A 24,949-nucleotide genomic window follows, 5' to 3' on the forward strand; every position below is an offset into this window, starting at 1 on the left:
TTCTTTTGAAACTTATCCCTGTTAATATATGAGATTGCATTCATTTTATCTGCTGTATAGTATTCCATTTTGATCGCATTTATATTTCTGTTATCTTGTTGAGGGACAGTGAAGCTGTTTCTAGTTGTTGTTATTATAAAAACCATGAATGGTCTTCCTCATATATACCTCCCTGTGCACATCTGTGAGAATTCCTCTAGAGTCACACCTAGAAGTAAAATTGCTGAGTTCCAAAGAAATGTGTGTTTTTAGCTTTACCAGATATTGCCAAATTGCCCTGTAAAATGATTGTGTCCAGTACTCCATGAATTTCTTCTTTTCAAATACTTTGCACGTCTCCATGAACCAGAGTGGATAAAGAGCATCTCACATTTATGAACCAGTCATCTTTCCTTTTCAAGAAATAACCTGCAAACATCCTTCGTTCACTTTTCTGTAATGCTTTTTGTGTGTGTCCTTTTCTTCCTGATTACAAAAGTATTTATGATTGATACTAAATCTTTTTCAGTTATGTAGATTGCAAATTTCTTCTTCCAGTCTGTGGGAGACTTTCACTTTGTAGTGTCTTTTGTTTTTGTTTGTTTTTAGATTTATTTGGCTGTATTGGGTCTTAGTTGTGGCACAAGGAAACTTTCATTGTGGTGCATGAACTCTCTCGTTGTGGCGTGAGGACTCGGTAGTGATGGCGTGAGAACTCAGTAGTCGTGGCGTGAGAACTCAGTAGTCGTGGCGTGAGAACTCAGTAGTCGTGGCGTGAGAACTCAGTAGTCGTGGCGTGAGGCCTCGGTAGTCTTGGCGTGAGGACTCAGTAGTCGCGGCGTGAAGGCTCAGTAGTCTTGGCGTGAGGGCTCGGTAGTTGTGGCGTGAGGGATATAATTTCCCAACTAGGGATCAAACTTGCATCCCCTGAATTGCAAAGTGGATTCTTAGCCACTGGGCCACCAGGGGAGTTCCTATAGTGTCTTTTGTTAAATGTTTTTGAATTATTATTTAAGCTGGATGATTGATACATGGGGAATCATTATACTGTTATCTCTACTTTTATGTAATTTTGAAAATTGCCCTAACAAAAAGGTTTTTAAAAATCCATAAAACAATTCTCTATCATCCCAAATTCCTGAAGATCAGCTCTTATATTTCATCATTTTACTTTCCACATTCAGGTCTCTAATGCCACTGGAATTTATTTTTGTAGTTGCTGTGGGAGAGGATCAAATATTATATTTCCCTCATCGATGGCCAACTGTGTCCAGTTCTATTTCTGATCCTGTTTATCCCTTCTCCTCTGACCAGAAATTTCCCCTCTGCCCCATATTTCCTTAAGACTGCTTGTAAGCTCTCTATTCTGTTCCTTAGTCACTGTGTGTACTCTCATCTTGCCACAGTTTTTTTTTTTTAATTAATTAATTAATTAATTTGGCTGCGCCTACAAACACAACTAGGTAGAGTCTTAGTTGTGACATGAAGCACTTTTTATTTTAGTTGCAGCATGTGGGATCTAGTTCCCTAACCATGGATCCAGCCCAGGTCCCCTACATTGGGAGAGTGAATGCTTAGCCACTGGACTACCACGGAAGTCCCCTCTGCCCCAGTTTTAACTCCCATACTACTAGATTGGCCACAGTAGTACCTGTCAGACCAGATTGCTATCCCTTCTTCTTTTTCTTCTTCAGATTGACTTGGCTCTTCTTAGCCTCTTTCCTTCCATACAAATTTTATGATCAGCTTACGCAATCAAAGAAAGGAAAAAAAACAAAAACAAAAAAACCAACAATCCTGGGTTAACTGGAATCCTGTTGAATTCCAGATTCTTTTTTGCGAGAAGCAACATCTTTCTAACACGATACCCTCCTGAACATCGCCTTGTCATATCCGTCCATGTACAAGGGCTTCTATTTCGGTCCTTATGTAAAAATGTGTGTTTGAAGACTTCCCTGGTAGTCCAGTGGTTAAGGCTCCAAGCTCCCAATGCAGGGGACCTGTGCTCGATCCCTGGTCCGGAAACAAGATCCCACATCCTGCAGTGAAGATCAAAGATCCTGTCTGCTGCAACTAAGACTCAGCACAGTCAAATAAGTAAATAAATATGTATATTTTTAAATGTGCTTGTTTTGCCCATGAGGGTCTGTTCAGCCTTTGTTAGATTTGTTCCTGGGGCCTGTGGGGTTTGTGGCTGGCTTTCCCCCCTCTCCCACCCCCACACAACCGTGCCAGGTGCATCCTTCCTCACCCGCTTGGTCCACGCCCTCCCCCCCAGGTCCAGGCAGCAGCTGTCTACTCCAACAGCTGACTGTTTCTGCGATGCCTTGCCGAATGGACGGGGCTCCCACCTCCCACCTCAGGGCCTGTCAGCTGAGTCTGGGGAGAGGTGCAGTTGTTTCCGTGGGGACAATGAGCTGCATTCTATACAGGCCCCTCTCTGAGCCTCCCTCCCCCAGTCCAGAGCAACTGTTCTTGTGGTAGGGAAGGGCCGCACCTGTCAGCTCTAGCTACTCTTTCGGGCAACCCCTTTCTTCATGTCTTCCACCCACCCTACCCCACCCCTTCCCACCCCGCAAGCAGAATCTAGCTCCCTGATCAGGGATCAAAACTGTGCTCCCTGCATTGGGAGCAAAGAGTCTTAACCTTCAGGGAAAGTCCCTTCTAAACGTCCTATGAACCTGTCTCTCGTGTGTGTCTTATGGGCTGATTGCCAGTTCATGGGTCTGTCGTTGACTGGAACTGGTGGGCAGAGGAAAGGTGGTCTTGGAAATGGATCATCCCTCTCTAACCTTGGAGGACTGACAGTGTTCTCTTAGCTGTCACCACGTTCAGGTCTCAAATCCTCACAGTGGCCCCAATTAGGTAGATTAGTGACTACTGTCGCAGGCTGAGAGGTACTGTGATAGTGATAAGGCTGGGACTCTGCCCCTCCCCAGTGACATGTCCTATACCTGGCTGGCCTCCGCACCTGCTTCTCGGCACCTGCTCCCCTCAGCATTCCCTGCCCTCGGTGAGGCCTCTCTGACCTCTTTTCAGCATCCTTGTTTGGGGGTTGACATCACTCTCAATGGCCCACTGGCTACAGCCCAGTGCTGACCACCCCTAGGGATGATGACCCTGGAACACGGCAGAACCAGAATCCAGGCCTCCATGGCTTCTTCAAGTGATAAATGAACCCCAGCACCCAGTCTCACTGGCTGTTTATGGGTGTCAGGGTGCCTCGTACCAGGCCTTCAGGGAGCAACCTGTCTGGCTGGCCTTAGATGCAGGATGTCCTGGGAAAGACAACCCAAAATGATAGAAGAAAGGACATTCTTTTTTTTCAGTTGCAGTGTAGTTGATTTACAGTGTGTGTTGATTTTCTGCTGTATAGCAAAGTGATTCAGTTCTACCTGTATATATTCTTTTTCCTATTCTTTTCCATTATGGTTTATCACAGGATATTGAAGATAGCTCTGTACTTTACAGTAGGACCCTGTTGTTTATCCATCTTATATATAACAGTTTGTATCTGCAAATCCCCAACTCCCAATCAGGCAGGAAAATGTTATTTATTGAACACCTTCTAAAAGCCAAGCTCTGGACATCTCCCAACTCTTGATCCTGCCTGAAGCAGATTATATGATGATTAGCACTGTAGCGAGGAGGACCGCCAAGCAGCACAACTCCAGGAAGTCACTCACACCCCCAGTTGGCCTTGTCCAGCATGCTTGGTCATCCAGGGCAGCACTGAGGGCCCCAGAGCCGGAGGGTGAATCCAGATTGGAGTGACCATTGGAAACACTCTTCCCGGGTCTGTCTGGGTCCTAGCAGAATGACTGGCAGGGTGGTACAGGGCTTTGAAGCCCTAGATGAAGACAGCAGACAGGGGTGGGAGGAGCAGAAGGCCCAGTGCTCCCAGGTCTCATGAGAACCCGTCAGCTCTATTCCCAGCTCTCACCACTGAACTAGTTTTTGCCCATGTCCTTGTTGGTCATGCTGTTGACTCTTGATGTGTGTGTCCTGTGTCCTCAGCACTGCGTACATGCTTGCTGTTGACATGAACGGCCCAATTAAATGATGTCTATGTGGGCTTCCCTGGGGGCTGAGTGGTAGAGAATCCACCTGCCAATGCAGGCGATGTGAGTTCGATCCCTGGTCCAGGAAGATCCCACATGCCTTGGAGCAACTAAGCCTGTGCACTACAACTATGGAGCCTGTGCTTTAGAGCCTGGGAACCTCAACTGCTGAAGCCCGTGCACCCTGAAGACTGTGCTCAGCAACAACAGAAGCTACTGAAATGAGAAGACCTCACACTGCAACTAGAAAGCAGCCCCCACTCATCATAACAGAGAAAAGCCCATGCAGCAACTAAAACCCAGCATAGCCAATAAATAAATACATAAATAAAGAAAATTATATAAAAAAATGATGTCTATGTATGGGGGGAGGGAGTCCCCAGGACATTTCTGGGAAGCCTGGGTACCAGGGAAAACCACTGAAAGGACCTCAGGGGTCATTTATGACTCAGCCTACAGGCCTTAACTTCACAAGTTGGCACCCAAATACATCTTTTTTTTTAATTGACTTTGAGGAACAGGAGTTTTAGCCAATTTCCTCCCCTGCCAGCAGAGGATTGGGGGCAGAGGTCAGAGCCATGCAATCAGGATCCATTACACAAAGCTAAATCAGGAACTAGAAGGAACTGCTCCCCGGCAGCTCTGTTGCCAAAAGGGATGGTTATCTTTCCAGGAAAGGCTGAGGAAATCCTTTTCTGCCTTGGGGAAGGCCACTTGGTGGGATTAATCCCAGGTGAAAGTGGGAAGGAGATGAAGTGAGTTAATCCCAAGAGGGGATAATGGGTAGAGAACGAACTGAAACCAGATCCAGGCCCTGGACACAGCTGCGGCCCTTCCCCCACCTCCCTTCCCAACCCCCTCTTGGGGTTTCCCATTGTTACCGGAGACAACATCCTGTTTCCTTTACTTGCCTCACTGTCCCAGGCCCCTGGAGCCCCTCACTGTCTGCAGGGGACAGGGAAGGGACAGAAGTCCAGCCCCAGGCCCAGGATCCAAGGATCTCACTGTTGGATGTTCGGTGATTGTTTTATGTGGCAGAATTAGAGTCTAAACTGTTACCAGCTCTTTAGTCCAACAGCTATTCTTTGCTTCTACATCTTCACATTCCCAGTCATGAACTCTTGAGTCAACATTTTACTTAAGAAGACAAGGACACGGGGGCTTGTGCACGGTTTCAGAGGATCTCACATCTGTGTATACTGAATTGGGAGGGATGGGTTGTGACTTACCCAAGGTCACAGCAATTGTAGATCTGGATCAGTGCATGGTGGGACCTCTAAGTTTCTCTGGAGATTACATACTTTGGCAGATCCCAGAGGGAACCTACTTCCCCTCTCTTGGGCTTACCGTGGTCAGTTCCTCCCCTCTGAGTGGCTCTTTCCAGCTGACTGTGGCCTACAGAGGTTCTGCACACATCCTAGAAATGTGTTCAGATTCACAGAGCTCTGGGGCTCAATAGCACAGGCTCTGCAGCAAGCAGGCCTGGATTTGGAGCCCTCGACAGAATACATACTTATTTATTCTTACGAGAAATATTTATTGCTGAGCACTGGGGACAGAGCAGCAGACAAAACAGACATAAGTCCCTACTCTCATGGAGTTTATATTCTAGGACACAGACAATCAGCAAGATAAGGAAGGAGGATATACAGTTTGTGAGAAGGATTTGCTGAGGAGGTCAATAAAGCAAAAGAGAGGATGGAGAAAAGGCAGGATGGAGTGGTGTGAATGTCCTGTTAAATAGAGTGGATGCATAACATTTGAACCAAGATTTAGAGGTGAGCGATGGAACCATATGGATGCCTGAAGATAGCGCCTTGTAGGCAGGAGCAATGGTAGGTGCAAAGGCCCTGAGAAAAAAACATGTCTGGCACAGTTAAGGAGCAGCAGGAAGCCAGTGTGGCTGCCACAGTAAGACAGGCAAGGGCTAGAACTTGGAAGCCAGGGCCTCAGAGTTCACAGTTAAAGACTTTGGGTTTAATTCTTAATGAAAAGGTAGTTTAAGCAGAAAAAGGACAGGATCTGACTCATGTTTTAGAAAGATCACCCTGGTCACTGTATGGAAAAGAGAAACAAGAACACCAGTTAGAAGGCTATTATAATAATTCAGGTGAAAGATGACAAACAGAACCCTCAGGATTTACTAATGCGGGTAGTGAACGGTGATAAGAAGACAGAGGTGAAGGATAACTTCCAGGATTTTGGTCAGAGTAATTAGAAAGAGGTAGTTGCCTCTTACAGATATGGGAGAGCCTGGAGGAGGGGCAGGTCTTGGTGGGGTGACCAGATCATTTATCCTCTGTGTGATCTGGGGTAAATTGCTTAACCCCTCTAAACCTCAGTCTCCTTATCTGTACAAAGGTCATAACAGTCATTTCCCTGAAGAGCAATGATGAAAACTGAGTGAGATCATGAACTCCTTGCCTGCTCCTTGAAAGAAATGCAATGACAAACCTAGACAGCATATTAAAAAGCAGAGATATTACTTTGCCTACAAGGGTCCGTATAGTCAAAGCTATGGTTTTTCCAGCAGTCGGAAATGAGAGCAGGATATGAGATGAATGGATATGAGAGCAGGACAATAAAAAAGGCTGAGCACCGAAGAATTGATGCCTTCGAACTGTGGTGCTGGAGAAGTCTCTTGAGAGTCCCTTGGAGAGCAAGATCAAACCAATCAATCCTAAAGGAAATCAATCCTGAATATTCATTGGAAGGACTGATGCTGAAGCTCTAACACTTTGGCCACCTGAATGCGAAAAGCTGACTCATTGGAAAAGACCCTGATAATGGGAAAAAAGTTGAAGGTGGAGGAGAAAGGGGCAACAGAGGATGAGATGGTTGGATGGCATCACCAACTCAATGGACATGAGCTTGAGCAAACTCTAGGAGATGGTGAAGGACAGGGAAGCCTGGCGTGCTGCAGTCCATGGGGTCACAAAGAGTCAGACACGACTGAATGACTGAACAACAAAATGAACTCACAGGCGTGACACACTCACGTACTTAATACATGTCCCAACCATAGTCCAGGGAAGACACTGACCATCACAACTCCTCTGGAAGGGGCAGGAAGGAAAGGAAGACCACATCTATACATCTGTACTCTAGCTGCCACCCACTCCCTGCTTCCTCTGGGTAGAAGGAGGACAGACCTTTTTGACAAAACTGAAAGTTTTCTTCCTTCAAGGTTGTTGATGGTGGAGACGTGGAGATCATGATGATGCTAATGGTGGGTGGTGACAGGTTGATGATAAATGATCATATTCCCATGTCCTTATTCTACAAAACACTTTTATGGCCATTATCTCATCTGAGTCCATCCAGGCAGAAATTATACCAATTTTAGGAAGTAGAAGAATGAGGTATTTACCTTATGTACTATTTAAAAAATTTTTTATTTTATATTGGAGTATAGTTGATTAAGAATATTGTGTTAAAAAAAAGAATATTGTGTTAGTTTTGGGTGTACAGCAAAGTGATTCAGTTATACATATTGTATACCTGAATATATACGTATGTATACATATACAAAAAAATTCTTTTTCAATTTTTTTCCCATTTAGGTTATTATGGAGCATGGAGCAGAGTTTCTTGTGCTATACAGCGGGTGGTTGTTGGCTATCTATTTCAAATATAGCAGTGTGCACATGTCAGTATGAGGTATTTAAAAACAAACAAAAAAACAAATCTGAACTGTCTCTACCTGGCTATCTCATGGAACTCCATTTAATCTTCCAGAGAAAAATGTGGGCAGGGTCCTGACATGAGTATGCCTCTTCCCATCCCTGAGTGGGAGTTCCACCTCGCTGTGTCCAGCTATGATATGAACTCTGACCCCACTTCTCCACTCCCCAGGAGACAGCCCACAACGCCTGCCCTGGTCCTATTCTCTGCCTAGGCTGCTCTGAGCATGCCCGGTGTGTGGGTTGCAGCCTTAGTGCTTCTGAGGTTTGGGTCAGTGGGTCTCATACATTGTCCCACTCCAGTTACTCCTCCCAAGTATTGAGGTAACAGATGAGGTGACCGGAACCTAGAAGAATCAATGTGCCCCAGATCACACCATTAGAAAGTGCAGTCTGGGTTTAGACTCTGAGGTCTGCATCCGGTAGGAGAAATGACTGCATCTCTTCTTCCAGCCCAGTTGCCCCCTCCCTTCACCTACCAGATACCAGAACACAGCTGTCTCTCCCTTGCTCCCCCAACCCAGGCAAGCTGTTCTGGGTGGGGCTGAGCTGGGCGGGGCAGCCCTGTGCAGTGTTCAGTGAGGATGTGGCCCCTACAGGCAAATTCAGCCAGACATCCAGACTGAGCAGCAGTCTCACTGGTGAGAGCTGCTGCCCATGGGTGGGGGTGGGGAACTGGGAGGGTATGAAGTGTCAGGTCTGGTTGGATCAAGGTCCCTGAAAAGAGAATTTAGAATTGTCTAGGGAAGAACTCTTGCTGGATTGAGGGAGAGGGGTTAGGGAATGCCAGGTGACTGAGGGTGTGTAGAAGGAGCAGGTGACTGACGGAAGGGAGGATTCCAGGGACAGTAGGAACCCCAGAGGCTGGAAATGGCGAGCTGGAGGTCCCAGCACGGGCTTCACTCTTGCCTTGACTCCATCTCCATCCGTGCTGTGATGAGACTCCTCCGGCCCCAGCCACCCTTCCCAGAGAAAGGGCTTCCAGAAAGCTAAAACGATCCATGAACTGAGATCTGGGGGCTGGCGGGTGTAAACTGAAGCAGGAGTCTACTCCTGCCCACCTCCTCGTGTCTTTGCCAGGTGAGAAGGGAGCAGAAAGGAGAGCCTGGAGTCTGGATCACCTTGCAAGTCGCCAGCCATGCCTGCTCCTCTGCTCCCGCTGCTGCTCCGCACGCTGCTGGCCCGCCTGCTGCTGCCTGCTGCCCGCCTGGCCCGCCAGCACCTCCTGCCCCTGCTGCGCCGGCTGGCCCGCCGCCTGGGCTCCCAGGATTTGCGAGAGGCTTTGCTGGGCTGTCTGTTGTTCGTCCTCAGTCAGAGACGCCCACCGGACACCGGGGAGACTTCCAGAGTGGCCCGCCTGGAGAGGAGGGAGAGGCTAGCCTCCCAAAAATGAGGCCATGAATCCTGGTAGCAGCTGTGCCCCCTGAAATGCTTTATTTCAGAGTAAGACAGTCCTGGCTCCATCACTGACTGCAGCCTGCCCAGTGGGCAGAAGACGCGGTGGGGGACTGAGCATGAGAGGGGTCCAGCTAGGACATGGCCCCTCCTCCCAGCAGAAAGGATTGGAAGGATGCTCTGCTTCCAGAAAAGAGATCACCATCCCTCCCTCCCTGCATTCTTCCCTACATTCTAATCACCTCTGGCCCCTGGAGGGAGGGGAACTGACACTCCACCACCCAGGCAAATGGAGACCGGAGGTCCAAAGAGGAACAATGCTTAACCCTGGGACAATGGAAAATTCGGCTAATCCAGACTGTCTCTGATTTGAGATTTCCCAAATAATATGAACTTGGTTCCCTAGGGAGTTAGTCCTGCTCCCAAAGCCCAGTATGCAATAGGGGCTCAATAAATAATTTGTTGCCTTTAATTCTTAGGATGCCTTTGACAGTCCTGTCACACTCCTGCACTGCAGGACAGTCGAAACTGTCCAGAGGAGAACGGGTGGGGGAACACCTCAAGCCTTCCTTTTGCTACCTCTGTCATTGTCCCTCTCAGTCCCAATGCCGTGGAAGCTGTTTCTCTTTCTAACCTAAATGTCTCACACTGGGAGTCAGCAGTCTTGGGTCTTGCTGGCAGTTCAAGGTAAGGAGGTTAATGTCCTCCAGCGAGTGTGGACACTCTTCTCAGCTACTGGTGTGGGAAGAGGGAGATTTGTTTTCGGAGGGATCCTGTGGGCAGAACCCCAGAGAAGCAGACTTGAGATGCATACCCCTGAGGGGTACTCTGCCCAGTATGGTATCTAGGGGGTACAGGGTAGGTGGCATGTGATCTGAGGAATTCACCTCTTCATTTCTCTTCTCCAGTGGGAGGCCCCTTGGGGATCTCAAACAAGAGTTGTCAGAGGCAATTTGCATACCTGCTTCCAGAAAATTTGCTTACAGTTCTTCCGCAATACTCCTCCCTCCTACCCGCCTCCACCCAGCCCCGGGCTCCCGGTTCAAAGCGGTAAAGTGAGGACGACAGGTGACGAGCCCCTTTCAGGACCCTCACCCTGTCTGCACACCCCGTTAGAAGGCTGGCCTGGGGGGGAGACTCGAGATCAGAGCTGTGGGCCCCCAAGCCGGCCCCGCGGGGCTTTCCGCCAGACCCCGCCTCCCCACGCCCGGACACCATCTGCTTCCTCCTGGAGTCATCAAAAGCCAGTGCACGTGCTCGCGCCCCACCCCCGCCCACTCAGAGAGGTAGCCTGGGGAGGGGCGGGGTAAAGGAGATTCGAACCCCTGGTCCCTTCCAAGGCCCCGGGCGCCTTATTTATTCAGTCCGCTCCAGGCTTTTCCTCCCGCTGGCCTCCCGGAGAGTTCCTCTTTCGGGAGTCTGCAACCGTGCGCGGGGCGGATGCCGGGGTAGTAAGCTGGCAGCCCCTTCCCCGCCCGGTGGTACAGAAGGGTCAGACCCGGCGCTGTCTGCAGTTTCCGGCCATGGCGACGACACCAGTCCCGCAGGGAGGAGGCCAAACGGGGACCAGGGGCCAACTGGCCTGGGAATTTCCGTCCCGGCTCCCTGACACCGGAGGCCCCCTGGGAAGTCCCAGCAGGTGCGCGGGCAGCAGAGGCGGGCAGCGGCGAGGGGACGGGGCAGTGGCGAGGGGCGGGGCAGCGGCGAGGGGGCGGGGCCTGCTGTTTCCCGGGCGGGCGGGGTGGGGTGGGGCGGGGCGGGGCAGAGAACGGAGTGGGCGGGGCTCTTGTGGGGTGGTGGAAATCAACGGAGTTTGCATCTGCGGTTTCTGGCGGACTTTGGAGGCCGTGGTGAGATGACTGCCCTCCCCTAATCACTTGCAGATGTGTCCAGGGTCAGAGACCTCGGAGCCAAGGATGGGGCAGAGGTCTGAGACATGAAGCTGGAAAACCAAGTCCAGTCTTCCTGAACCCTGACCCCTTTACACACCCAGTAAGGAAGGTGAAGGACAAGGTATCTGACTGAGAGGGCTGGATTCTGTCTTCATCTTAGCTGATATTTTGTTCGTCATGGATTTTTGTTTCTTTCATTAACTTTAAGTTTTTTTAAAATATTGTATTAACACATTATTTATCTGGATTCTGGAATATTTGGGCTCCCCCTTAAATATTGCACCTCAGGCAAGTTGCCTCTTTGGCCTCTCTCTGGCCCCAGCCCTGCCGCTAGGCCATGGAGATAGAGTCACAAACACAACTGAGAACATACAGTCATGAGTCATGTTGGTGACAAACTGCAGAGCCAAGCAAACACACTTAGAGCAAATGCAGACGGAGGCAGGGCTAGGAAAAGATAGGACTGTGTGTGTGAGGTGATGAGGCACCCTTGGGGCCTGGAAGGGGGAGGAGGGAGTCACAGGTCACAGCCTCACAGAGGTGGGGGATCGGGTGGGGGTGGGGGTGCAGCTGGATCAGCATTTCACACCCTACTGGACCTGAGGGAGCCAAAAGATTGGGCAGCGAATGGCTGGGCCTGGTGGGCCCAGGCCACTGTGAGTTGGGCTCCGAGGCTGTCCAGCAGAGGGCCCTGGCCCTCAGCAACCATCCCTGCGTAGAGAGGCGGTGCTGGAGGGGTGTGGGTGCTGGCTGGGGGCCCAGGCAAGGAGAGTGCCAGACAGGCTTCTGTCCAGCAATAACAGCCCTGCCTGCTGCCATCTACTAGCGGGCTAGGCTTCAGCGGGGGTGGGGAGGGGAACCAGCCTTCCCCTGTCAGGCCTGGGACCCTCACCACTTCCTCCCAGTCTCTTTCCGCTTCCAGCCCCCTTTGCACACAACTGCAGCCACTGGCCACCAGCCTGGCCATGCATGCCAGATCCATTTGGCCACTAAAGCCCACCACCCCCACAGGCTCAGAGACGGGAAATGAGGATGGGCAGAGACAGGGGCCAAGAAAAAGGGGAGAGGAGGGCCCACAGAGGATGAAAGACGCTGGACAAACACAGGGTAGGAATTGGGTGGGGGAGACCCAGACATGAAGCTGCCCTCCAGCTGTGGGGCAGTGCCTAGATAAACACTACTCATATCCCTCTTCCTGCCCTCTGCTGGTTAAGGCCGGGGGATGATGGTGTATCATGTCTCTGTGGGTTTCCGAGCCAGTAGGCTGGCAACAGCAGTTCTGAGTATCTTGGGGTGACTCCACTGATCAGTCCTAAGAAGAAAAATTACCCTTTGCCTCAAAGCCCAGTCTGTTCACTGGAGAGACGGTGTTAGTACTAACATAGTACTGCTAATTGTTAATTAGTGTCTGTGACTTTCTCCAGGGTAAAAGCCTCTTGGGTAATTGGGTTAAAGGAGTGGGACTGGACTGGATTTTCTGTCCTCAGCATCTCTCTAGCCTTTGGATCGTCCTCCTGTACTGAGGGCTGCTGCAGGGGCAGTGAATCCCCTGTCCCCTAAATTTACTGACCAACCAAAAAGGAGGGAATCCTTTCTCCTTCCTTGCAGGTACAAGAAGGACTAATCATCCCTCAGCGTGCCCACCCCCTTCCTCCTCAGATTGGGAGGATGTGGGGCTCAGCAAGGCTTCCCTCTCTGAGTATCAGGATTACAGGATTCACTCAGGATGTAAGACTTTTCCCGTTCCCAGCAGTATCTTAGCTTTTCCAAAGTTCTGGATTTAGAAAGGGTGAATCATAAGAGGGCTAGAGTAGGGCTGCCACCCCCTCCCCCAACCTTCTCCCCCACCCCCTACACACATCTCTCTCTAAATCACAGTTGTGGGTGAGCGGATCTGTAAGTGTTCGAGGTGGGAAAACCCTGGTCACCCATCATACTGATTCGGTCAGAGGGATGCCCCGGCATGGGGACTGAGAGGATAGCTCCAAACGAAGAAAGTGCACTGAAAAGGGAAGGGAGCGCTGGAAAGGAAAAAGGTGCGGTGGGAGAGTGGTGTATGTAGGAGGCAGCTTCGCGAGCCACAACGGTTTGGAGGGGGCGGAGGGGGGAGGGCGGGGGGCTCCGGATCTGCCTGAGCAGGTTTGTCGCTGGGAGAGTCCCGAGACGGCCGTGTAGGAGTTTGTGTAACCCCAGCAAGCAGACCAGGGATGTACTCAGCCCCACGTGCTCCGTGATGGGGCAGCGTTTGGCGGGGCAGGGCCCCCAGAGGTCCAGTATACAGAAATAGTACAAAGGGTGGGCCAGGCAGGTACGGGGTCTCGGTTCCGGGGGTCCCTTGTTGCTCCCGGCAGGCGTGCGGGGGGCGGGGCGGGGGCGGGGCCGCGGCGAGCGCCGGGGAGCGGATGCGGGCGGGGGCGCGCCGGGGCGGGGCGAGCGGAGGGCGGGTTTGAATGTGCTCGGGCGGGCGCGGGAAGCGGCCCGGGAGAGCGCGCAGATCCCCACGCGGGAGAACTCTTTCCCAGCAGGTGCTGCCCGGCGGGTGAGAGGGGGCCGGGGGTCGCCGGGGCGGAAGGCGCGCCGCTTTTGCCTCCTGCCACGCGGGCAGGGAGGCTGGGCCTGGCAGCTGCGCCGCCGGGACTGGGGGATGCGTGGTGGGGCCCCCGTGCGGAGCCGCGCAGCACGTGGCGCGCCGGGGCCCGGGCGTAGGGTTACTGTGCGGGGACCTGGACCCCAGCAGGCGGGGACGACCTGGCTACCGGGCCTGAAACTGCCTGTGGCCGAGCTGACCTCCCCAAGGGGCGGGCGAGTTGAAGGTTAATCTCGATCAATCTCGTCGTTGGGACTGGGGAGGGGCCGCACCGTTAACTGCGCCGGGTGCGGGGAATGGACAGGAGAGCACGCGGAGTAGAGGTCGAGGCGCTGTCTCTTTAACACCCGGCCTTTTATTGGCCGAACCCGTGTACCTGGCCTCCCTCCCTTCCTGGGCGCGTCCTCGTTTATTCGCAGAGAGAACACCCTTGCCTCACTTTAAAGGACATCCCAGATTTTCTTCCCGGGGGAGAGCTGTGGCGGATGAAAGCTGCTCCCACCCCTGCCTCTCACCCCTGTTGGGGCCACTCCTTGCCCCTTCCTCTCGGTCACGGTCACCTCCAGATCATCTTGGCTTTTCTTACTCTGTGTGAGCTCTCTTTGCCAGGATGTGTGTGTAATGGGGTGGAGGAGCGCCTTACACCCAACACAAGTCAGACTGGAGATGACCTGACCCCCACCATACTTTTTAACCCCACCTTACTTTTTAACCCCCACCTTATTTTCCCCCCCCCACCTTATTTTTTAACCCCTTAGTTGGAGTAGAGTTACCCCCCCTCCCAGTATATGAGACTGGCTGGGAAGCTGCCCTTAAACCTCCCTCCCCGCCCCAGAAGGAGCCTAGAGTAAACTTCACATTGAGTTTTGAATTCCAGTTCCCTCGTTCACTAGTTCTGTTGCCTTAGGCAAATGATTCAACCTTTCTGAACTTCAGCTGTACTCATCTGTTCAATGGAGACAATCTGTATTAGCTTATGGTGGTGGTGAAGGCAGCCAAGGGCCAGAGAGGGTATCTGCAGGTAGTGGCTGCCCCATATGGGATCCAGGGAAGTGGTGAATTTGATGCCACCACAGAGATGTCTCTAGAAGTTGGTGTGGGTGAGAGGTGTTGGGAGCCAGGGGACCAGGGGGCGAGGGAGGTGCCCAGTTTGGTGGCTGCTATCAGGGCCCCATCTGGGCAGGCCAGGGCATGGCTGGAGGGAAACCAGTTGTTCTGAACTGGTATCAAATCCTTGATTGGGCCAAGGCAGACAAAAGCAAAAGGGGTGACTGACATTCAGGATGTGGGCAGGAGGAGTGGGCTGCCCCTGGAGTTGAGTTGTGCCCAGGGCTGGGGTTGGGGGCAGCCTAGAGCACAGAGTAGGGGTGGGGCTGGGGGAGGTGAAGAGGAGGGCCAGAGGGCAGAAAGGAATACTCCTAAGCCTAAGCCAGGGTTTCCTGAAAAAGAGGAGATACTCCGTCTGCCACCCCAGTCTCCACCTATGTTGAAACTGCACCTGCTCTTGACTGCCAGGAATCTTGCCTGTGGGTGGAGCACAGGGTTGGCTGAAGTGAGAAGCTGGGGGTTTCCCTCCTTCTACCTAATAGAAAACATGAGTCTCTCACCTCCTCTGCCCACCCCCCAGAGTAGAGCCCTCTCACCTCCACCCCCGTCCTTCTAGAAAATGTAAAAACTGTCGTTCACCGCTCTCCCAAGCGCCTAGAACATTGCCTGGCTGGCATGCAGGGGTCCTCGGTACATATTTGTGGAAAGGAAGGAAGAGTGGAAGAAGCCCTCTGCCTCCTTCTGGGGTGTCTGGGTCTGCCTCTCCCGCCCCTGTGCTGTCATCATCCAGGTGTGGTGGGGGGAGGAGGGGAGGAAGGCCTTCGGAGAGGCTGGAGTTGACGCAGGGAGGGGTGGAGAGGAATTTTGGGGAGGAGCAGAAAGGTCTGTCCAGGTCCTTTCTCAGAGGCCCTAGGGCTGTCCATCTCAGGCTGGGGCCTGGAGTACTGGCTGCACCTGGGTGTGGACCCACCCCCTCAGCTCTCCTGCTGAGACTGCTGGTGGGAGATAAGGGCTGGCTTTTATCTCCCTGGCTGTGTTAGTGGAGAAGGCTTCTCAGAATGGAGGTGCTCTGTCCCCCAGCAGGACCTGGGGGGTTCTCTCCCAATACGCCCGCTGCCGCAATTTTCACTCTGGACCCTTATTCAGGAGGAGCCCATGGACAAGACCTGCCACCTGCCTCTGAGCTAGGACCACCTCCCACAGACCGCCCGGACCCCCTCTGCCCCGAACCTTCTGCTGGCAAGTCTGGGCATCCGGTGAGTGCTGGTCCAGGTGGGTGAGGAAGCCAGTCCTCACCCAGAAGGGCAGAGCTGGCTCCAGAGCTCGCACGTGCCTGGCTGGCTTTCTACACTTGATCTTAGCCAAAAGGCCAAGAAGCGATTCCTGCTTGGCTTTCCATGCCATCCAAGGGAAAGCCGGTTCCTCTCCTAGTGCCAGGGAACCACGCCCTCCCCCCCCACCTGAGCGGCGAGCAGGGAAGGGGTGTGAAGGGGAGAGGCTGAGGACTGGGCAGGCCCTTGCTCCCATCCCTCCATCTTGCTTCCAACTTTGCTCTCAGAAAGGGGAAGAAGCCAGGGGCCTGGGAATGAGTCAGAGAGGAACCCAGCAGGGGAGGGGGGATGGGATGTCCCCGGGGGTCAAGGGAGCAGCTGTGCCCACACGCACGTCCTGAAGTGTTTTCCTGGAAAACAGGACAGGAACCAGGAAAACTCTGGGCATTGGCTGGAAAGGATGGTTAAGGTGCCACCCACAGAGAGGCTGGCATCTGGGTTGCCTGCAGGAGGGGACAGGCTCTCCAGAGCCTGCCCTAGCCATGAGCCCAAGGGCTCCTCAGGAGAGCAGAGAGATCAGAGGGAGAGCCCCGGGGAGGGAGGCTGCCCTGGGGAGGGAGGGAGCGAGGCAGGCCGGCCTCTCTGGCTGGCCTGGTCATCACGCCTGAGGCTGCTGCTGCAGCAGATCTGTTTGTTTTGCGTCCTCCTCCCCCCTCTTCCCCCTTATCTCTCTTCTGTTTCCCTCCTCTGTCCCCACTTCCATCGTTGTCACTGTCCACTGTCACTGACCCCTCTCATCCTCTCATGACCCCCGTCATGCCTTTGCCTGTTTTTTTCCCTCCCTCTCAGCCATACTTTCTCCTCCTCCTCCTCTCCTGCTCTCCACCCTCCCCTGTTTCCCTGCTCACAGACAGCCTCAGCTGCGGGATAAAAATAGCGGAGGCAGTGGCCAGGCCAGGCCGGGAGCCAGGTAGTGTCTGAGCAGGCAGGGGGGCTCAGCGGGACTGGCCTGAGGGGGTCAAAAGGAGCAGCCTTGAGAGGCAGGGCCAGGAGCGGGGCCTTCAGGACCCTGCAGCCTGCATGCTCTGTCGGCCTGGCCCTCCTCACCCACCAAGAGTCTGAAGAGGCCTGTAGGGAAGCAGGGCCACGACAGGGCCTCACACTGCTTCTGCCCCCAGCAAGCACCGGAGGGAGGAAGCTGTCAGCCAGGCACAACCAAGAACGCCGTCACCATGACAACCAGTCACCAGCCTCAGGACAGGTACTGGGGAGGGGGACCTGGGCTGTGGATCCAGGGGAGCGGGAATGGGTCTCCAGGGGGGCTGGGTGCTGTATCCTTTGGAATTTGGGATTGCCACTGTTGATGAGCCTTCCAGCCAGGTAGCTACAAGTCATGTTTGCATCCGGGGGCCCTGCGTGTCATGGCTGCGTGCTGAACGCGATGTCCCCAGGGAGGCCCAGGGCGGTGGTGGTGGCCCCTCCCTGGCCTGTTGGAGTTCCCAGTTTTGCTCTTCGGCAGCTTCCGGCTCCTCCCGCCAGCACCGCGGGGAGACATTTGGCAGCACCCCTCATTCCCAGGCTGGCCAGCGGATGGAGCTGGCCTCGGCCTCAGATGACTTTGGCCCGCCCTGGTCCTGGCTTTGACCTCCCTCTCACTTCCCCACCTCCGGAGCCTGGGACTTCCCTCCAGTTAGACCCACAGCTGTGGCATGCGTGTGTGTTCTGGGGGAAGAGATTGTAGCTGTATTCAAGTTCTTCCAGGAGTCTGGACCCCAAGAAAGTTGATGAAGCCATGCCTGGTCCCCAAAACATCTTTTCATCACAGTCCCCCAGCCCCATCCCCTGCTCATCCCGGCCCTCTGCGCCATACCGTCACTTCTGGCGGTGGGATCTTAGGCACTTAGCTTTATCTCTCTGGGACCGCCTCCCACTTGTGAAGCAGAGGTGGGGTTTACTCGGATGGGAGGGAATTTAAGGAGATGTAGTAAGTACAGGGCCCAAGGTTGTTTGCTAGGATCCCTCCCTGGTGTCCTTCTTTCCCAGGCTGCCTACCACCCCATCCCAGCACCCCCATTCTGGTGGCAGCCCTCTGAACCCCCCTCCGCCTCCTCCAGTGGCCCCACACTGGGTCCCTATCCTGTGGGACCTTGGCTGGGAGCTGCGCCCTTCATCTGGGCCTCTGAATCCAGGCCTCGCCTCTCTTCCTCAGGGTGACACTATAGGAGGGAGATGGGAGGGGGCTGCATTTGTCAGGACTCAGACTTGCCCACCTGGGACGCGGGGCCAAGCCCTGCTCTCTGGCCCGACCAGTTTCCTCACTGCCCTGGGCTTGTCCCTGCCAGCTCTGTGAAGACAGCAGGTGTGGACACTGGGGAAAGTATGGCAGACACATTTGGGGACCACAGGGCTGCCTGGGAGAAGCTGTCCCATCCCAGACAGGCCCCAAGGTGTAGGACTTGGGGCAAGTGAGTGTCCTGACCCAGGCTGGGAGGCTCTTATTTACACTCTGGAGCCCAGATGACGTCTCGTGGCCCATCCCTCCCGGCCTCCTATGTGGTGCAGCCTACAAAGCTGGTTCTGTCTGGGCCAGGAAAAAACAGCTCCCTCATTTCCCAGCTGTCCCAAGACACCCGCATCCCTGTCCTCCTAGATCCAGAATGGTCTGGGAGTTTCCTGACCTCAGATTCCTTTTTAGAAAGCCACACAGTCCTGCCCAGACAGTGTAGTCACTTCCAGCCTACCCAGCAGGGGTAGAAGACTTGTGTTTTGCTTTCTCACTCACCCGCCCACCCCCCAGCCTTTAGCAAGATTTCCAAAAACACCTCCGGATGTGTGGGTCAGATCGGTTCCCAAGCCTGCAGGGTCCCCCGAGTCTTTGGGACTGAGAACCAAGGTTCTCTGGCCATGCCCTTCGGTCCTATGTCCCTGATCCCCCTCCCCCTCGGGACTCATCTGTGCCCTTTCCCCCATCCCAGGCCACCTCCTCCTCTGCACGTTCTGCGCCCTGGGACAGCTGGAGAGATGGAAGGGGGTGGGGCTGCCCCAGGTTTGATTTGGGAAGGAAGGTGGGATGGTGGGTCACCTGGCCCCACTTTTCTCTCTCATCCCCAGGTACAAAGCCGTCTGGCTTATCTTCTTCGTACTGGGTCTGGGCACGCTGCTGCCCTGGAATTTCTTCATGACAGCCACTAAGGTGAGATGAGGGAATGGGCTCCCAGGGGCTCATCCACTGGGCATTTAGGGCCTGGATACGTGCTTGCAGGCACAGGGTGAAAGGTGCCAACACTCCTCTCTGTAACCCTTACAGTATTTCACAAGCCGCCTGGACATGTCCCAGAATATGTCCTTGGCCCCTGCTGAAGTAAGCAAGGACATCCAGGCCTCAGCCAGCCCCCCGACACCCTCGCCAGAGCGGAACCATCTCAGCGCCATCTTCAACAACGTCATGACCTTATGTGCCATGGTGCCCCTGCTGATCTTCACCTGCCTCAACTCCTTCCTGCATCAGAAGTGAGCCCCTAGGCCCCCACCCTGACCCCCTCGCTGCCTCCTGCTCTCTCTGGGCTGGGCCGCCGGCTTCACCACCCATCTCTGCCACGGCCTCCTCTCCAACAGGATCCCCCAGTCTGTGCGGATCCTGGGCAGCCTGGTGGCCATCCTCTTGGTGTTCCTGATCACTGCCATCCTGGTGAAGGTGCCCCTGCATGCGCTGTCCTTCTTCGTCATCACCATGCTCAAGATCATGCTCATTAACTGTAAGCAGGGCTGGGTGGGGACCTGGGCAAAAGTCCCATGGTTGGTCAGAGAGGAAACTTCCTCTCTCTGGGTGGTGAGGATTCAAGAGCCTGAGCAGGGAAGGACCAGGGCTGGGAGACGGGGCCCCGGGAGCGGGAAGAAAAGGGGCTGCTCAGCGTCAGGACTTACTGGGAGTCAAGCAGGACTTGCCAAGGCCCCACGACCCACCCGGCTCCCCTCTCCCTTCCACTGTCCACCCTGTTGCACAGCTTTCGGCGCCATCCTGCAGGGCAGCCTGTTTGGCCTGGCTGGCCTCCTGCCCGCCAGCTACACAGCCCCCATCATGAGTGGCCAGGGCCTGGCAGGCTTCTTCGCCTCCGTGGCCATGATCTGCGCCATCGCCAGTAAGTCCTGCCATCTGTCTGCCTGTCACCCTGGTGGTTGCGGGGAGGAGGGGACGGGGCCGACCTCTGATCGCTGACACCCTCCGCCCCAGGTGGCTCCGAGCTGTCGGAAAGTGCCTTTGGCTATTTTATCACAGCCTGTGGAGTTATCATTTTGACCATCATCTGTTATCTGGGCCTGCCACGGCTGGTGAGCATTCGAACCCCAGGTTTGGAGATCTTGGCAGGGAGAGAGGGGGCCCAGGGCTCCAGGCCAAGGGGACGAAACCTGTGGGAAGGAGAAGCTCTGGAGATTCTGCTTCTTTCTTTCTTTCCTTTTTTTTTTTTTTGAGATTCTGCTTCTGAATCCACCTTCCTTCACTTGATAGGAATTCTACCGCTATTACCGGCAGCTCAAGCTCGAAGGGCCTGGGGAGCAGGAGACCAAGCTGGACCTCATTAGTAAAGGTCTGAAGAACCTGAGGAAGCTGGGGTGGAGGATGGCTACTCAGCAGGGGGCTAGCATGAGCTGGGGGCAAGAATGAGCCTCCTGCAGTGATGCCAGAGGGATGCGGGGGTGAGGGGTAACACCAGTAAACAAGGGCTGGGCTAGAGAAGCTGGCGGAGATCCTGGGTGACTTTGAATGCAACTGGGAAGCAATTACGGATTTGGGGGCAGGGCGTGGCCTGACCTGAGACTCCTGGGAGAGGTCAGGACCCAGAGGACTTGGGCATTGGGGGTTGGAGACCATCTGGGCTAAGCCTTGGGTGGGGCTGTGCACTGGTTTAAGGGGGTGTCCACCCCCAGCTGACCGCAGCCCTTTTGGGGATTGTGTCATTTCCTGTTGCTCTGTTCCTCCCATAACTTGAAGACCCTCTTACCACCTGTCACCCCCCCAGGAGAGGAATCAAAAGCAGGCCAAGAGGAGACCAAATTATCAGCCCCCAGCTCTCAGCCCACCGAGGAAAGCCACTCTGTCCGCACTATCCTCAAAAGTGTATGTGGGGCTGGGGCATCCTGCATTCTACCCCTCCCTTCCCTTTTTTCTGATCCTTTCTGACCCCATGCCCATCCCTTCCCTTTCTGACTGGAGACTGGCCACTTTCCTGAATTTTCCTGCATGTATGTGCACGTGCATGTGTGTGTATTGGGGAATTTTGATTCTTTAATGATGCACAACCACCATGAAGACACAGACCAGCGTCCCTTTCCTCCAGATCTTAGTCCCAGCCTTCTCCGTCTGCTTCGTCTTCACCATCACCATTGGGCTGTTTCCTGCCGTGACAGCTGAAGTTGAGTCCAGCATTGACGGCACCAGCGCCTGGAGTGAGGAAACCATGGGTTCCCCGGATGGGGGACAGGGACTCGAGAGCAGGGCTAGGAGCCTGGGAGAGGGGAGCCTGGGCTGTTGCCTCCGCAGCCAGACTCTGCTGGTCCATTTACCCTTCCCCGGCCTGGAAGCATCTTCTCCATTTCACAGCTGGGAAACCCAAGTCCCAGTGAGTCAGGGTTGCTAGATCCTGCCTTTCTTGGACCCCCTAACCCTCTCCTAATCTCCTCTTTGTCTTCCAGAGGCCTACTTCATTCCCGTGTCCTGTTTCTTGACTTTCAATGTCTTTGACTGGCTGGGCCGGAGCCTCACAGCCATCACCATGTGGGTAAGTGAAGGAGGGTCTCCAAGCCCCTGTGAGGTGGGAGAGTCCAGACAGACACCCAGGGAGGGAACCGAGAAAGTATGGTGGAAAGGGGACCGTGCTTTTATTTATTTTCATTTATTTTTATTAGTTGGAGGCTAATTACTTTACAATATTGTAGTGGTTTTTGCCATACATTGACATGAATCAGCCATGGATTTACATGTGTTCCCCATCCCGATTCCCCCTCCCGCCTCCCTCCCCACGTGCTTTTTTTTAAAAACTGAGACATCTGTGTATAAAAAGGTGTAAAAGTTGTAGATGTACAGTTGAATGACTACACACACACACACACACACGTAAACATACACATACCCCTGATAATCACCACCCAGGTCACGCTGTAGCACATGGCCAGAAGGCTCTATCTACCATGGCCACTCCCGATCAGTACCCTACAAGGGTAACTAGGCTTGGAGGTTTCAATTCAGGTCCTGAGGGCCTCCTGAGGGCCCCTGGGGGCTGGCCCAGCCTGACTGTGGCATGGCCTGGCCCCCGCAGCCTGGGAAGGACAGCTACTGGCTGCCGAGCCTGGTGCTGGCCCGGCTGGCCTTCGTGCCCCTGTTGCTGCTGTGTAACGTCCAGCCCCGCCGCAACCTGCCTGTGGTCTTTGACCACGACTCCTGGTTCATCATCTTCATGGCTGGCTTCGCCTTCTCCAATGGCTACCTCGCCAGTCTCTGCATGTGCTTCGGGCCCAAGTGAGTGGGGAGTATGGTGGCCTCGGATGCGGTCTAGTGCTCCAGCTGGGGATACTCAGCAGAGGGAGCATGGGCGGAAGGAGACTCCTGATCGTGGAGCTCAGGGTTTCCAGGCTGAGAGAGGAGCCCACTGGCTCTTGGGGCCCAGGCAGTGGGAGGGAAGGAGGGGCTCCTAGGGAAAGGTAGAGACAGCCCTATGACACACCCCCTCCCCAAGAGGGAGAGGAGGACAGGTGGGTGGGTCAGCAGAATGGGATGCTCTGGGTGAGGCTGGGGACTGGGGTTGGGGACATCCTAAGGTCGGCTCGTCCTCCCTCCTTTAGGAAAGTGAAGCCGGCTGAGGCAGAGACAGCTGGAGCCATCATGGCCTTCTTTCTGTCTCTGGGCCTGGCCCTGGGGGCTGTCTTCTCCTTCCTGTTCCGGGCAGTCGTGTGACCACGGATGGATAGCAAGATGGCACCAGCTGCCGGCTTCTGCCTTCCCCTTTAGGGGTGGGCAGGGGTCCTCTGGAGGTTTTCTTGTCTAGCCATCTTCTGCTTGCTCATGGCCTGCGCTGGGCCCGGCATCCAGGCCCCAAGGAGAGAGCCTGTGTGGATGAACATGGGGACACTATGGGCTGGAGGGTCAGAGCCGAGGGAGGGGATGCAGTCTCTGCTCACGTGCACCCCCCACTCTTGGCTCTGACCAATGCCTGCCCGGGCAGAGTGGCAGGGGTTCCTAGGCTCAGAGAGTGTGAGTTGTGTGTTTTGTCTGTCTGCCTGTACCGAGGGTGGCCGGGGGCCAGGACTGCTTGTTCTGAAGTCTGATCTGGTATTTCTGCAGCCCCCTTCTCCCCATGTGCCTCTTCCTCCCACCTCTCCATGTTCCTATCCATTATGAACCCTGTACATTTGCCATTTTACTGCCTTTTTTTATACTCAAACCAGGTGCCTTCAAAGGCTGATTAAATAAACTTTTTTTTTTTTTCCTCTGTGGCTCCCTGTGTCCTGCAGCCCTGGCTTCACGCCCTGGAGAGGCTAGAGGGATGGCAGCCTGAGTCTGGGGGGATGAGCATGACCCAGATGGGCCTTGGCCAGCACTGGGCCTGGGTCCAAGGCATGAGGGGTGGAGTTGGTCCTCTGTAGTCTCAGAGGCACTACAGTGCCTCCTGCTGGGGCCGCAGAAGAGAGACAGGCCTGGAGCCAGGACACCCAGACTGTTGGCTGAGATGGAGAAAGGCTATTTCCTTTTGCCATTTCATTCCTCCTTTCAGAGGCCTGGGCGTGGAGACAGTGCCCCATCTTTCTTTTGTCTTCAATGTCACCCCCTCCTTTCTGTCCTCACCCCAACCCTGGGGAGGGAGCTCTCTAAAAGCAGCCAGCTCCACCTCCCCACCCCCACCCCACCAGCAGGAAGAGGCTGCAGCCGGAGGGTTCTGCCCTGCCTGGCACTAGGCCCTGACCCCGAAGTCAAGGCAGACTTCTTGGCGAACAAGGGGCCTGTGTGTCCTTGTTGAAGCTGGGCCCCTTTCTCTTCCCAGACTTTGGCCTGGGGAGGTGTGCAGTGACTCAGGACCGTGAGAGGACTCGGTGGAGGGGGCCATACACTGGAGTCCCCCTTCTCAGAAAGAGCTCTTCCTGATAGGAAGTGAAACCAGAGCTCTGGCCACTGAGCTGACATTGACCCCTACCCCCCCCCCCCCACTGCTCCCCCATGCCCTTGACACTTCTGTCAGGGCTTTACTTCTGACAGTTTAATTGAAGACTTCTTTAAGGGCTGTTGGCACATTTTTAAGGGTCTTTGATTAGCTCCGAAGTCCTAACAGAGAGTTAAGTATTATCATATGGGGAACTGGAGCCCACAGATATACCCCAGGGTACACATCAAACCGGGACACGTAATCTGAGGCTGGTGGGAAACAAGGTGTTCCTTTCCTATCAGTTTCAAAAGCAAGGGGTGCCCTGAGTCTTCTCCCATCCCTGCAGAGCCCTTTGGTCACGAGGCTGCGAGAAAGCCACACCCTTTCTCTGCTCCCTTTCCTCCTCTACAGACCCATGGTACCCACAGCGGACAGTCCTACAGGGCTCCTTCCTCAGCACAGCCCTTCAGGGAACCTGTGCTTCTTTCCTGGGCCCCTTCCTGCCTCTTGCCTGGCTTTTCAGGACTCCAGCCAGGTCTACTGCAGCCCATCACACACACGGCTGCAGAATAATCTGAAAAGAACATTGGGTCACAGGCTGGTCTATCCTGGAGCACGCCAGGCATTTCCTGATTTTCCTCCACCACCAGCAGCCACCAGTTTCCACAGTTCCTTCCCCTTCTGCACCTTTTGTAACTGTGGCTTATGCTCTTATCTTACTCCAGTTACCAGTCATGTTTTTCAGGTTCAGGTCCACATTTTACGTTTTCACTCTAAGCTCCCAGAGATACTCAGAAATGTTCACTTCCTTGAATCTGCTTGTCCCCCTCACAGTCTTTGCAGGCCAGACTCCAGCTGTGTGGTAGGACTCAGTTCAACTCCAGCAGTGACTTGAAGGACAA

At 54.2% G+C, this 24,949-nt stretch overlaps 2 protein-coding genes across 3 annotated transcripts; both read left to right on the forward strand.

Annotated features, from left to right (window-relative positions):
* The first annotated feature begins 8,333 nt into the window (after nt 1–8,333).
* On the forward strand, nt 8,334–9,116 carry MYMX (myomixer, myoblast fusion factor). Its single transcript, XM_065911965.1, has 2 exons — nt 8,334–8,364; nt 8,804–9,116. Exon 2 carries the CDS (start codon nt 8,862–8,864, stop codon nt 9,114–9,116), a length of 255 nt encoding a protein of 84 aa, XP_065768037.1. The 5' UTR covers nt 8,334–8,364; nt 8,804–8,861.
* A 4,322-nt stretch (nt 9,117–13,438) lies between these two features.
* On the forward strand, nt 13,439–23,397 carry SLC29A1 (solute carrier family 29 member 1 (Augustine blood group)). 2 transcript variants are annotated; one of them, XM_065912966.1, is made up of 14 exons: nt 13,439–13,535; nt 15,791–15,900; nt 17,094–17,176; nt 19,027–19,108; nt 19,223–19,425; nt 19,531–19,670; nt 19,920–20,054; nt 20,147–20,244; nt 20,423–20,501; nt 20,934–21,031; nt 21,252–21,360; nt 21,607–21,692; nt 22,230–22,429; nt 22,753–23,397. In XM_065912966.1, the coding sequence occupies exons 3-14, from the start codon at nt 17,148–17,150 to the stop codon at nt 22,862–22,864; spliced, it is 1,371 nt and encodes a 456-aa protein (XP_065769038.1). In that variant the 5' UTR covers nt 13,439–13,535; nt 15,791–15,900; nt 17,094–17,147; the 3' UTR covers nt 22,865–23,397. The 2 variants fall into 2 exon arrangements, with proteins under 2 accessions (XP_065769038.1, XP_065769037.1); XM_065912965.1 differs by having other exon boundaries at nt 13,451–13,549.
* Nucleotides 23,398–24,949: the final 1,552 nt, after the last annotated feature.

This window comes from Muntiacus reevesi, chromosome 20, assembly GCF_963930625.1.
Source record: "Muntiacus reevesi chromosome 20, mMunRee1.1, whole genome shotgun sequence".
Classification (NCBI taxonomy): domain Eukaryota; kingdom Metazoa; phylum Chordata; class Mammalia; order Artiodactyla; family Cervidae; genus Muntiacus; species Muntiacus reevesi.

Excerpts from the sequence above, each read along its gene's own strand:
- MYMX (XM_065911965.1), top strand. The coding sequence starts at position 8,862 with ATGCCTGCTCCTCTGCTCCCGCTGCTGCTCCGCACGCTGCTGGCCCGC.
- SLC29A1 (XM_065912966.1), top strand. The coding sequence starts at position 17,148 with ATGACAACCAGTCACCAGCCTCAGGACAG. Across the intron at positions 19,109-19,222 it reads TCTTCATGACAGCCACTAAG|TATTTCACAAGCCGCCTGGA; the intron begins GTGAGATGAGGG and ends TAACCCTTACAG. Across the intron at positions 20,502-20,933 it reads GCTGGACCTCATTAGTAAAG|GAGAGGAATCAAAAGCAGGC; the intron begins GTCTGAAGAACC and ends TCACCCCCCCAG.